Here is a 12,587-nt window from a genome sequence, read left to right as displayed (position 1 = left end):
AACGTTAGTAGGTCATCCAGCACAGAAATAACCTCTCTGTGTGTCTGTGTGCGGTAACCTCTTACACTTTATACAAGCCAATCACAGTGGATTCTCCATCCCACACTCTGACCAATTAGAAAAGACTCCATACATCAACATTTCAAACATCGTCACGTGATTGTCTTCTACAAGCGTGTGTTCACGTTCCACATGGGTGAACGTTCCTCTATTTATAGCTGTCATTCTCTGTGCAGAATCCTGCAGGACTACAGTCTGACTGGTGCTAAAACCCGTCAGGGATTAATATATTTTTGGAAAATGTTGGAAAATAAGGAGTAATACAATGACATTAATTGAAAAGTCCATAAAAATTAAACACTATCAGTTGCTGAAAGCTAAAGTGTAAATAAATAGTATTGCTGGGGTTACAACCACTGCAGGCAAATATTAGGAAGTGCAGTATTTGCATTGTTTTGGTTGTGAATACACTGCCACTATGTGGTTAAAAACAGGAAAAACATCCTCTAATGTATAAACTAGATAAATATTTGAAACCAAAATTCTTAAGGTAAAGATCATTAGTCCAAACATATATATTAAAAAAATTAACTTTAAAAATAAAGTGTGAGCTCACAATTTAAGAGCTGAATTAAAAAATACACATTTCCCATTAATTCTCTTATTTACCAGATTGAATGCTAATTCATTAAATATATGGATCCATTTTACTCAAAAGGACACTCTATTCTGCTTATTTAATTGTTATTGTAAGTATTATAAGTTGCATTCTTTGGTTAGTTTAAATCACTAGTCAGGTGAGATAAATGTATTTTTTATTAGGAAAAACAGTTTTTAAATATAATTTGAGCAATGTATTCTTACTGGAATATATTAATGAAGATATTAAACTTTAAACATATTCATCTGAATAATTAATTAAGTAAATTGGCAGTGACAATCAGACCTAGTTACATGTTTTTTGGAACATTTGCAAATAAGCAGCCAGTTAAAAACTTTCTTAAAATGCGGGACAGTGTTCCTCCATGGCTGAAGTCTGGATCATTGCAACACAATCAGAAATTGTACTGTGATCCATTTTAAAGAGGTAGGTGACCTGACATTTGTCTCTTAAAGCTGTGATGTACTAAACAACGGTTTAAACTTGAAAGTGAAGACGGAAGATCCTGAATCACAAATCTTTTAACAACCTGCACAATACATTGCAAATTTATCGTTACCGTGATATGGTAAATGGTAAACGGCATATACCGTGCAGCACTTTTCTACCTTCCCCGGAAGCCCAAAGCACTTTACAGTCCCATTCACCCATTCCCACGCACATTCACACGCTGGTGGCGGTTCTGCTGCCAACCTTCCACCAGAGGAAAGGTGGGGTTCAGTATCTTGCAAGGACACTTCGGCACACGAGCGGGCTGGGCGGCCTGCAGCCCTCCGATCAGGGGTCGTCCACCCTCCCACTGCACCACGGCCCCACAATATTTCAAGCTGTGCAATATGCATATCGCAAAAGATGGCGAAAATTGCAATAAATGGTTACCTCAAATGTGCTAAAACAATCTTCTGATAGCTTGATGTATTTTAAAAAAATAAAATAAATCAATTAATGCATTTGACAGATCAGACAGACGCCTATATAGATGATGGACATTTGGAGTATAATTTTTAAACTGTTGCAGTGAAATGGAAATGAAGTTTTGGGTTGTTTTGCTATTTGATGATGCATCGCAAGTTATATCGTTATCGTAATATTGATCACTAATAACGCAAGTTTTCCTGATCTGGTGCAGGCCCATTGTTAGTTTAAACAAAATTGGGTGTCTTTGTCTCCATGTTTGGTGCCATGCATCAGAACTATTGTCTTTAGTCTAATTGTACCCATTACTTTAGTCCAGAAGGAATATGATTAGCTCCTATGAAACTTTGAAACTCACACCATGGTGTTTTTGAATTCAGCGTTTAACTCCACTTTTACCTGTTTATCTGCTAGTCTTACTCCCACATACACATTCAGCAATTAGCTTGATCTGTTCTGACTTGTCTCCGAACTTCTCATGGGTTGATCTTGGGATCAACACGCCGCTTTGTATGTGTTCCACAAGTGATTATCTGTCCAACAGAAAAGCCTATTTTTCATGCAATTCTTTGATAGCCTTAGAAGGGGAGTAAGAATGATTTTCTATAATTGATTTATTTTTTTGGGTTTTGTCATTTTCCACATTGAAGATAAAATAAAAGATACATTTTCTAGCTGAAACTAAAATACTGTTTGTACATTAAAAAAATAAAAATAAATGAATCCTAAATCTGGGTATGAAATGTAACAGAAAAGGGACTTTAGTTCATATAAATATTATTAGATTCATATCAAAAATATGAGTAACTAAAACAAGACATCATGAGTTAACTTCCTTCAGCAACAACTAAAATTGCAGCTCCAGCTCTTGAGGCCTCCATCCAGTACAGACTGAACCGGGACCAGCTGGATGGCAGAGCTGCTGCTGGGGGTCAGCATTTAGCTAGCACCTCCCATACTTATAAAGGGCACAGCCTCCTGCTCTGGACTAAATACCCTCAATTACTCAGCTGCTTTTGGTTGTCAGCCAACCTCTGGGTATCCCAGCACCTCTGACCCAATTCTGTATTAACGATTGTTGTACTTGCTAGAAGCCAAGCAGAAATGTGAAAACAATGTTGTAAAGTTCATAGTTTAAAGTAGCTTCACGTGACATTCAAATCTATAAATTTCAATTTCATTTAGCTAAAAACACAATGATAATTCAACCGTAGGGAAGATATGTTTTTCATGTAATTATTTTACCTTTATTTAACTAGGTGACACCAGTTAGGATTAAACTTTTTTTCAAACCTGACCAAGTTATTTTTTGTCTTTTTTAATTATTTTTAAGAGATTCATAGGATCATGCTTTTCAAACAAACCCATACACATTCATACATGAGATTATGAAAATAAAATCTCTAAAAGCTGTCAAACTTTGGAAATTTAATACATAAATATATACCTAAATATGAGAATATTTATTGTTTACAAAATTTTAGTTTCAAAGTAACAGTAAAGCTGTGTTTTTCAATGATCAGAAATGCTCTATAAAAAGTCTCTATTGCAGCGAAAATAGATTAAAGTACATTACATTTATTGAGGGAGCAGAATCCCTTTGGTCCATTTTCACATGCAGCCCACGCACTGGCCCATTGGGTGTCAGTTCCAGAAAGGTATTGTAGTCCGTAACTTTAGTCTATTTTCTTTTCTGTATAGATCCATGACGACACTTGAGCTTTCCTTGAAAGCTGCGCAGACTGACTTGACTGGTCACAGTAGTCCTACATGGCTGTCTTTGTCCTCTTCCCCTGTTATATCCCAGAGTTCAAATGTCCCGCAGCTGCTGGGGAGATTATCCTACCCTTCTCTACTCTTCCCCATTGATTCATTTGTCAGGATTGTGCCCTTTTCCACATTGCATCACAGCACCAGCTGGACCGTGGCACAGATGGATGGATTGGTGGAATGATATAGGAATTTCATGGCAAAGATTAATAAGAAAAAAAAAGAAACTTAAGCAGGCTCCATAAAGCAGGACATAGAATGATCCTACACAGGTACAAGCCAGCTCTTTCTGTTGCATTCTCTCTTGATGTGTGCGTGCATGCAGATTTGTGTGTGTGTGGGTCTCTCATTTTTGCTTTGTCCATCCTGAAATAGCTCCACCTTTGTAAAGTCTATTAGCAGCCTAGCATAAGCCTCTTATGAGGAACTCCTGCTCTCTTGGTGCAGAGAAGGACAGTGACACCTAATAAGACCAGACAACAGAACAGCAGGGGTGTTAGAAAGGGCTTCTGACTTAATGTACCCCTTAAAGATAGATGTTGTTGGATCAAATTGAATTTAATGTTCAAAATGTGATAAAGACATAAGAATACTAAAACAATGAGAAACTAGGGGTGAGAACTGATGAGCAGAGGAGCGGGGGTGGAATGGGTGTGTGAATCTTTGTGTGTTTCTGTGTGTGTCCTCATCTCTTTGCTATTTTTTTCTGTTCCTACATGTGTTTTTAATATTTTAGTATGACTTATTTATAAAATGTTATGCTGCTTGTGCATGAAAGGTTTTATATAAAAAGGTTAGATTTGATTTAGTTTAAAATTATAAAAGACGTTTCCAACTAAAAGTTAAATTTACTTATGTGTACACTAAAATATTCCTAAATGTTTACTCCTTTCCACTGGTGAAGTCAATATTGCACCAGTTTTGTGTTTGACCAAGAGTCCAACACTAGTTGAAAGTTTATATAAGGTGAGGACTTACTGACTGCTCTGTTCCTGACCTTTACTGCCAAACAAAATTAAACAATTAAAAAAGTAGACCAATGACCAATGTTGCTGTGAAAAAGGGAAAGAATTGTAAGGGATGAGATGTGCAGAAACATCCTGAAGCCATAATCTCACACCCTCTCTTTTTAAATCCATTATCTTGATCAAGCAAATAGGATTAGGCAAATGACTGTGAGATAGAATTCCTTCTGTCTGTTATGTGAACTTGCAAGATGGTGTCTTGAGCTAGCCAAAATTCAAAAATCCCCAGAAAGGCTCTCTTTTATGTTCCTTCTGTTACCTTAAAATTCCTTAAAACAACTGTCTTGCCTGTTGAGGCACTGGCCATAAATTCAAGCATCTGATCTGTAATGTTTACCCATGTTTCAGCGTTAGAATAGTAAAACTTACAGCTATACTGAGGATGATCTAGCCAATAATTGAAAAATTATAATTACAGGTGTATGTTTTAAGCATTTTTTAAATTAATCTCAAAAACAAAGACAGTCCATAGAACTGTTGCTTAAGTTTTTCCAGCTCCAACTGTTTTGTTGATGTCAATGATCTTACCTGAAGGGTATCTATTCAAAAAGTGTTTTACATCTATTCCATAACATGAACCTTTGATTTCAAGCTATATACATGTGCATTGAACAGTTAATATTTTTCTTATTATCTGGCTCACTCTGTGTTTTAAATCTGTAGCCTGTTAGAGAAAATACCCAGCATAAGAGCTGGGTATTTTAGCTACAGCTTTGACTGTGTTATTTTGTGCTTATCATTTATATCAAAACGTGAATAAAATATACATAAATCAATTGTAGGTGTTTACATTTGTTTGAACTGCTGCCAATAAGGCTTTAATTATGACCAAATCTGCCTTGATCATTACTACACTGAGAGAGCAGAAGAGGTGACTGCAGACAAAGTGAGTGGAGGCTAACCGGTGAAAGGAATCACCCAACTGACATTCTTAATGGAGAATATTTAACAGGCCAATCAGTGGTTCCTGTATGTTCTCATGGTTTTGTTCTCTCTTTTTTTTTTGGTTACAGAGTAAAAAATTGCTCACATGCAGTTAATCAGGGGAAGGAAAAGTAAAAACCATTTCATTCAGTGTGAATCGGATTTTAAATCTCACTGAGACTATCAAGATTTTGTCGAAGTTGAAAAAGGAAATGGCTCGGGTAGACGGGCATCTTCAAACATGAACGCTCATCTTCATAAAAATGTCTCAAAAGAGAAAGGCTGTTATACTAATATCAAACAAGCTAAATTCAAAATAGAGGGACGATTTATAAAGAATACAAGGAACGTAAAGGGCATTGAAATAACATTTAGAAAAGTTTATATCCTCCCTGTTGACAGTTGATCACTTTATAGGCGTATATTTGACCTAGGGGTAAGTTCTCATAGTCTGTGTTGCTCATAGTAGTAGAGATTTTAACATCTGGCTAAACTCTAATATTGACAGCAACGTCCCATTGAGAGACTCTCAAGAAGGCCATTTCCTTAAAAGAAGTCTGTCGGGATTAATTCCCCAATAGCAGAAAAAAAAAAAACTTTATTTCAATTCTCTGTCAAATAAAATAAAATTGAATTAAATTGAAAATTAAACTGTCTGACTAGTTTGTTTGTCAAATTTGCAACCAATTGTATTTTGTTAAGAAACGTTGGGATTTTAACTGAAAAGAAGTAAATATTTTGCTATTAATGTTATGAATTATTTAAAACTAACAGAAAAGCTGTTTTAATTGCCTGGAAAACATATTACAAGATATTACAAAAAAAAACTCAACCCACAATTTGATTTTAAACATTTTAAATAGAATAGTTAGCTTGGTCTAAATTGTCAGGGTTTTTGAAGCTTGCCCTGTCCATCGCTGTGTTTTTGTTTAAAGTTTACTGATCATGCCATAAAAATGAGTTTTCTGTGAGCTCAGCCAATTCTCTGCACTTTACAGAAGCAGTTGTAAGTCATTACTCAAGAGCATGAGCAGGTTGACTCTCCTTGTATCTACAGCGGGGGAGCTGAGCTTTAAGCCGACCACAGCTCAGCCCAGTTTTCCTTTTTCTAACTGGGCCATGCATTTCAGAGCCTGCATGTGTGTGCATATTATATGTGTTTATTCTTGTCGGTCTTGTTTCTTGCTACAATTTCCTCCTGCTGATGGCCAATCGGTGATGGAGTCAGCCAACACATCAGTGATCCACCTACAAAAAATGGCGGCCAGTCTTTTGAAGAAAGTGTCCTACCAACCCAGTTTCCTGTCTCTCCTGTTGTCACATGAAATCTGACCAGCAGCTGAGCAACAGCTTGACCCTCACTTAAGATCGTTTTTTTTTTCCAATTTATAACGTTGTAGCTATTTCCTTCTCAAATGATAGCAAGTTGAATGTAAAATTAACAAAAGTACAAAAAGTATGAAATAAACAGTGTTGTGAAGCTGTCCTGTCATGTGGTAATGTCAGACTTATAGTTGATTCCACAAAGAAAAGTCTCTAGAAACAATGTGATTCTCAGTCTGACACTCTCAATGAAAAAGCAGCACCCAGATTAGACACAAAACATGTGAGATAAGGCAGAAAAGACATTTTGAAATTCAGAATATATCAAGACATGCTATGCAAGAAGATAAAAGGTTTTAAGGAGCAAACTGTTCAAACAAAGAACAGAAAATGATTGCCATGCTCAAGCCTACTTCATCTCACCTTGGTAGTGAGGATGCAGATACAGTCCATCCTCAACAGTCCACCCGGCAAACTTTCACCAAAATGTGCTCCAACTGCATCTACCCCCATTCCTCAACTGCTTGTTGCTGTCGGCAGCATCCTCTTGCCGTCTGTCCTCCTTTGTTTCAGCGCTCAATCACTCTCTCTCTCCCATTTCTCGTGCCATCACCACCTGCCCTTTCAGAGCAGCCAGCGTGGACTCCTCTGTTGCAGCAGAGGCCAACTACACAACATGGCAGCTTTCCCCGCTGCAACTCCTCTGTCTGCTCTTTCCCAGTCGCTGCCTTCGGTTTACGCGAGCTGGTTGCAACATTTGACCTAGAAGACTGCGAGGCACAGAAGATATATTTCCAGCTAAGCCCAGGGACATTGAGCAGCATCTACAGCCTGCTGCAGAAAAGCATCCACGTGGATGCACAGGTAAACACTCGCAGACATGGCATGTGTACACACAAGCATATGTACATACGCAAAATCTCATATATGAACACACCACTCTCCCCTGATTTGTCAGGTCTCTGGCAGGGGTGAGGGGTTTAGACTGAGTGGACCATAACAACAGTATGGCAAAGAATGTTCTACTTTTCAACTTTTAGCTGAATGTAGAACACAATGTGTTGCCAGAGGCTTAGCAATCTTTACAAACACAGCAAAAGTTTATTTGAGAATAAATTGAACAGAAAACACAATTAAATCAGTGCGAATATCTACAAATAAAATCTCTTCCTGCAAAATTTTAAGCTAATGTTTAAACAGAAAGTTAGCATTTATGAATCATTGATTCCGCCAGCATTCAACAATAAAGATCGACAAACCTCTCCTAGATCATTTTTAGAGAAAACACCTCATAGTCCAAGAATTTTTTTCTCTCAATGCAATGTATCTATTTTTCTCACACGAGTCTTTGAAAAGAAGGTTAGAAAGCCTCATCTCGTTTAGTCTGCACCCACACTGCGATGTTGAACTGTCCCATTATTTTATAAGTGAAGATAAAAACACTTTAAAGCTGAACTAAGATCAAACGCACGGCTGAAAACACACAATGTGATGAAGGAAGAGACACATCTTAAGATCAAATGTACTCCTGCTCTGAGCGCTCATCACCACCAGATAAGACGATGAAAACACGCATCTACACCTTAGGTTAGAAAACTCTTTTGGGTGGTATGACATACCTAACAAATGGATTTTCACAATAAAATATTAACCTCTGCTGGCACCTTCTGATTAATTTCCAAAAGAAACAAAAGCAATATTTACTTTCCTGGCACTCAAATGTTATCCTCTACTTACAGAGAAATAAATCACACCGCTATCAAGTACAGAGATAATTCACAGGCGCTAAAAAAAGACATGAGAGATCTTACTTTGATGGGGGTCAGTGGGCTTTTAGAGCGGGAGCGAGCTGGGTCGTAACTTGGAGAAGGAGACGCAGCTTTCACCTGTCCTGGGCTGGTTGGACTAGGAACAGAGATCAGAGAAAAAGCATCTTTGCTATTAATAAAGTGTAATTCATTACATTTACATATATATGTATGTTTTTTCCTCACTTGTGTATTTTGGTAATAATACACATTTTGGTTGTAATAAATAAAACACCTGTGGTTGTACCTCAGAGGAGCTCCATTGTCAAACTTTGTCGTGGGACTTGTGGGGCTTCGGCAGCTAAAGGGGAATTTTTCATCTGTGGGGCTCGCTGGACTCTTGCTGAGGGAAGCTCTGCTTAGTTCTGCATCCTTGTTGGGTGAGAGACCTGAAGATGCATCAATGGCTCCCTTGACTGTTTTGGGCCCTTTTTGAGCACTTAGAGGACTGTTTGGAACAGATTTGTCTGGAGTGGCTGGAGGCAAAAGGCTTTGGATGGTGCCTGACACCAGGGCGGACACAGTCTCAAGGTTGCGGTCCGGAGTGGCAGGAAGGCTTTGTAATTTTGCGTTGCTTTCTGAAGAAAACCCAGAGCTGGTTGAAATAACATGAGACTTGGTTCCATTTAGTGACATCCCATGAGATGTTTTCTTTGGGTTTGGTTCTGTGTTGTTCACAGTGTCAATGAAAGCTGTAACAACTGATGATGAGGAGGAATTTGAGGTCTGTGGTGGTTTGGAAGCTCCTAGTTGGATCGGGGGAGGTGGAGCACGGTACTTGACTGACTTTGACTGAGGTGTACTGCACTGCGATGTGGGTGAAGATGCTTTTACTGTAGGTGATGTAGATGGGACAGGCGGCGCGGGGTATTTGAGTGACCGTGGTTTAGGAGTGATTGGTTTTGCTTGGCCTGCAGTACCAGGAGCTTGAGGACTGACGGGAGCAGAAAGCGGCTGTGGCTGGACGGAAAGATCCGCTGGAAAGTTGCAAGGTGCAGCAACTTTGCCAGGAACTTCTATCTGATTGACAGAATGTTTGCTGTCAGCCAGGATGGTCAGCTCATAGTACTCCTGGATATCTAAAAAGATTAGAACAATGATCGTAACTAAAGAGATTTAAGGTTATGATTAGTTTTATAGATTATACAACAAGGTAAATCTCATTTATGTTTGTATACAAGTTTGTCGCAAGCAGTACTTACTGGTTCCAGAATCTATTTTTCCCCTCCTACCAAAACATAGGTTATACACTGAGGACCTCTAGTGTTGAGATTTGAACACTGACACTTTCTAGAGAAGTGGCTTCCAATATCCCAATGTAAAAAGGATCACTTAGCATCCACCGTCATTTCCCCTTTTAAAGTAAATACATAAAACCAGATATGAGGTGTTACTGTTACAGTAAAAGTCTTACTTCCCTCTTCTAACATGCACTCCCAGCACTAAATCATAACATATTCTGCCTTTTTGAATGACACATATAAGAGCAAGTAAGTGGGGGGGAAAATGAAAAAGTTAAAATAAAATAAAAAGTTGTTGTTTTTGGGTTCTAAACTATTAAGTCAAAGGAAATTGCAGAAATGTTTGGCATGTAATGCACACCATTAGGCTACGTACACCCCTGGCATGTTTGGCATGTTCATAAACTTACTGAACGGAGGTTTTTAAACGCGCTTTTAGCATACAGCGTTCACACAGATCGGTCACAACCCGATACTAGCGCACGTACTCTCAGTTGGAAGAGGCTTAGTGCAAAATGTCAAAGCGGTGCAAATCTCATGAATTGTGCTCCAAGTTTTTTTCTTTCACACCTTAATTCTTATACACGAAAGACTTGGTGTCATATAATTCCAGCCGGGCGCAAACCACAATTATTAATTTCTTCTTCATGATCCCCTTTAAAAACGGTTGGCACTTTCATGTTTTCAAAAGGATGCTACCTTGGTCAAAGTTCAACTGGTTACATGTTCAGCTGTGCGTCTTGTATGTAGAGCCCAGAAACTAACTAAAAAACTTGCGTAGCGACACGTGAACCAGAGAGTTTTGAACGCGGAAGTCCAAAAACTTGCATATGTGCAGGTTTACATTGAGTCTTTATTGGAACCGGTCGATCGAACGGGCGTTTCCTAGCCCGGTGAGAAAGAAGCATCGGAAAACAATTGTGAATGACGGATGAGTTATGTCATCACTACACCAGAGAAGCAAAAAATTGTGTCAAAATAAAACAGTTTCAATGTACAACCTTAACACCCTGAAAGAACTTAAAGGGCAAAGTCAATGGAAACTTTGCCTCATGTTCACTGAACATGGATCCATACACACAATCATGGTAAATAACATTCCACCAGGAGGTCAGGTTTCTGATGCCTGGAGCAGGTGGGATGGGAACCTAACCAGTTTGCCTTCATACTGAAACATTTCCAGGCAGAATGTTTTAAGGAACAGCGGTCAACAAAAACCTACTGTTCATAACTGCACATAAACAGAGTTTATAAACGGCTGCACATTCTGTCAGTGTGTGCTCAGACTCTAAAGAGGGCTTCATGTGATGACTTTCCTTGAAAGCTAATCTGACACCTTTATCTGTGTTCAGACATGCATTTAATGGTTACCAGTAACTACTTGTCATGTGGCCAGAGCGCCTCCTGTCAGCAAGCGTGTAAGCCCACTGATCCAGCAAAAATCTGCTTACAGACATGCATCCAAAACGTTATTTATTACTGATGTCTTCCCTTTCTAAATACAAGACAACTGATCTGCAACTCGGATATAGTTAAAGGTCAACACAAATGTGCTGAATTCAGCCATGTGCATTCCCTTTTATTAGTTGGGTTAATCCACAGTTCAGAATTGATTTGATATTGAATTGTGTTAACCCTTTACCTACCCATGCTGATTTAAACTCTGGGAGCTCATAAAACGTGCTTTCAAGAGTTTATCTTCATTACCGTTGATTCGGAAAACCAAAAAGTGTGTTTGGAATGGTGCAGTTTTTTCTTACCAAGAAGAGCCTTAAAGAGCTGACTCTGGAACACATTAATAACTCTGTCAAGAGACTGCTGCAGCTGCTGGTCCTCCTCCACGGGGCCCTGCTTGCTCCGGGACTGCTCCTTCTGCCTCTGGTCCAGTTTGAGTCGATACTGCTGGAGCAGCTCCAGCGCTCGCTGAGCATCTTATTGCAACATAAGAATTATGAAAAATTGATGAGCTCTTAAAACGTTCCTGAAGCAATCTTGAGCTTAAAAAAACATGTAATTAGCAATTAACCAATTGCAGTTTTGGTCAGTGCTAAGGTTATAATTATCAGCAGATTGATAACACCTGTGTCATTGAGCAACATTACAGAACTAAAATATCGAATAGCTTAGAAAAAAATCAGATGACTAAAATAATCAGATCTGATGTGTTTACATGGACAAATTTAATATTCAAAGATTATGGGACTTTAACTTTAACTTTGGTGACCATTCGGCCCTCATTCTTTAAACCCTTACAATTCTAAATGCTACTGACCTAATAAATAGAAATTTTATAGCGTTTCTATTTTCTTTGTGTAAAACAGAAAAACAGGTAAATACTTTTTTTCAATCAAAATTACTGTATATATATTTAATGACAATGCACCAGTTAGCTTGGTGTAATCTCAGACACAGATGTTTTTCACTGAAAAAATTACTCCAATGTCCACTTGTCCTGAAATCTGCAGTCCTCGCTGTCAACCTTCTTTTCTTTTCTTTTTTTATTTACATTTTAGAAAGGAGCTAGAAAGTGTCACGGGGCTTGCAAGATACCAAGAAGGAGGGAATTTTATGACTGGTTTCATCTCCTTATACAATTACCGGTCTGAAGCCCAATTCAGATGACTATTGTTGTAATAATGGGCTATATACATAAAATAAAATTGAATTGTTGCAAAAGGTTTAAAATTCCTTGAAACCTTATTTAGCTAATCACAATCAAAAAAATCATACACTAAGTTTTTAGAAAATGCTGATTTGCAGCCTCACTTTGCGGCCAGACTTTGGACGTGCCTGTTCTAATATTGTTATACTCATTCAAAGTTTGTGTGTACACAGAAACTTAGACTTTTTGTTTTCTTTTCTTTGATGTGATCTTATTTTATTTATTTATTTATTTATTTATTTTTAAATGACTGACTCT

The 12,587-nt window shown here is 38.1% G+C and overlaps 1 protein-coding gene across 6 annotated transcripts in view; it reads right to left on the bottom strand.

Annotated features, from left to right (window-relative positions):
* Positions 1–12,587, bottom strand: part of LOC101171070 (discs large homolog 1-like protein) — a 99,190-nt gene that overhangs the window by 85,263 nt on the left and 1,340 nt on the right. For 4 of the 6 annotated variants that reach the window (XM_011474174.4, XM_020702506.3, XM_020702507.3 and 1 more), the window contains exons 2-4: positions 11,428–11,598; positions 8,674–9,505; positions 8,430–8,523 (exon numbers count right to left, since the gene is read on the bottom strand). In XM_011474174.4, the coding sequence (XP_011472476.1) occupies positions 8,430–8,523; positions 8,674–9,505; positions 11,428–11,598 (1,097 nt within the window). Of the gene's footprint in view, positions 1–3,152; positions 3,293–7,041; positions 7,213–8,429; positions 8,524–8,673; positions 9,506–11,427; positions 11,599–12,587 lie in introns of those variants that run through there. The other 2 variants (XM_078946048.1, XM_020702510.3) reach the window with 2 other exon arrangements.

This window comes from Oryzias latipes, chromosome 4 (assembly GCF_053564925.1).
Source record: "Oryzias latipes strain Hd-rR chromosome 4, Olatipes_Hd-rR_3.1".
NCBI lineage: Eukaryota > Metazoa > Chordata > Actinopteri > Beloniformes > Adrianichthyidae > Oryzias > Oryzias latipes.
Note: the sequence above shows the minus strand (reverse complement) of the source record. Positions and strands in the feature narration are given on the sequence as shown.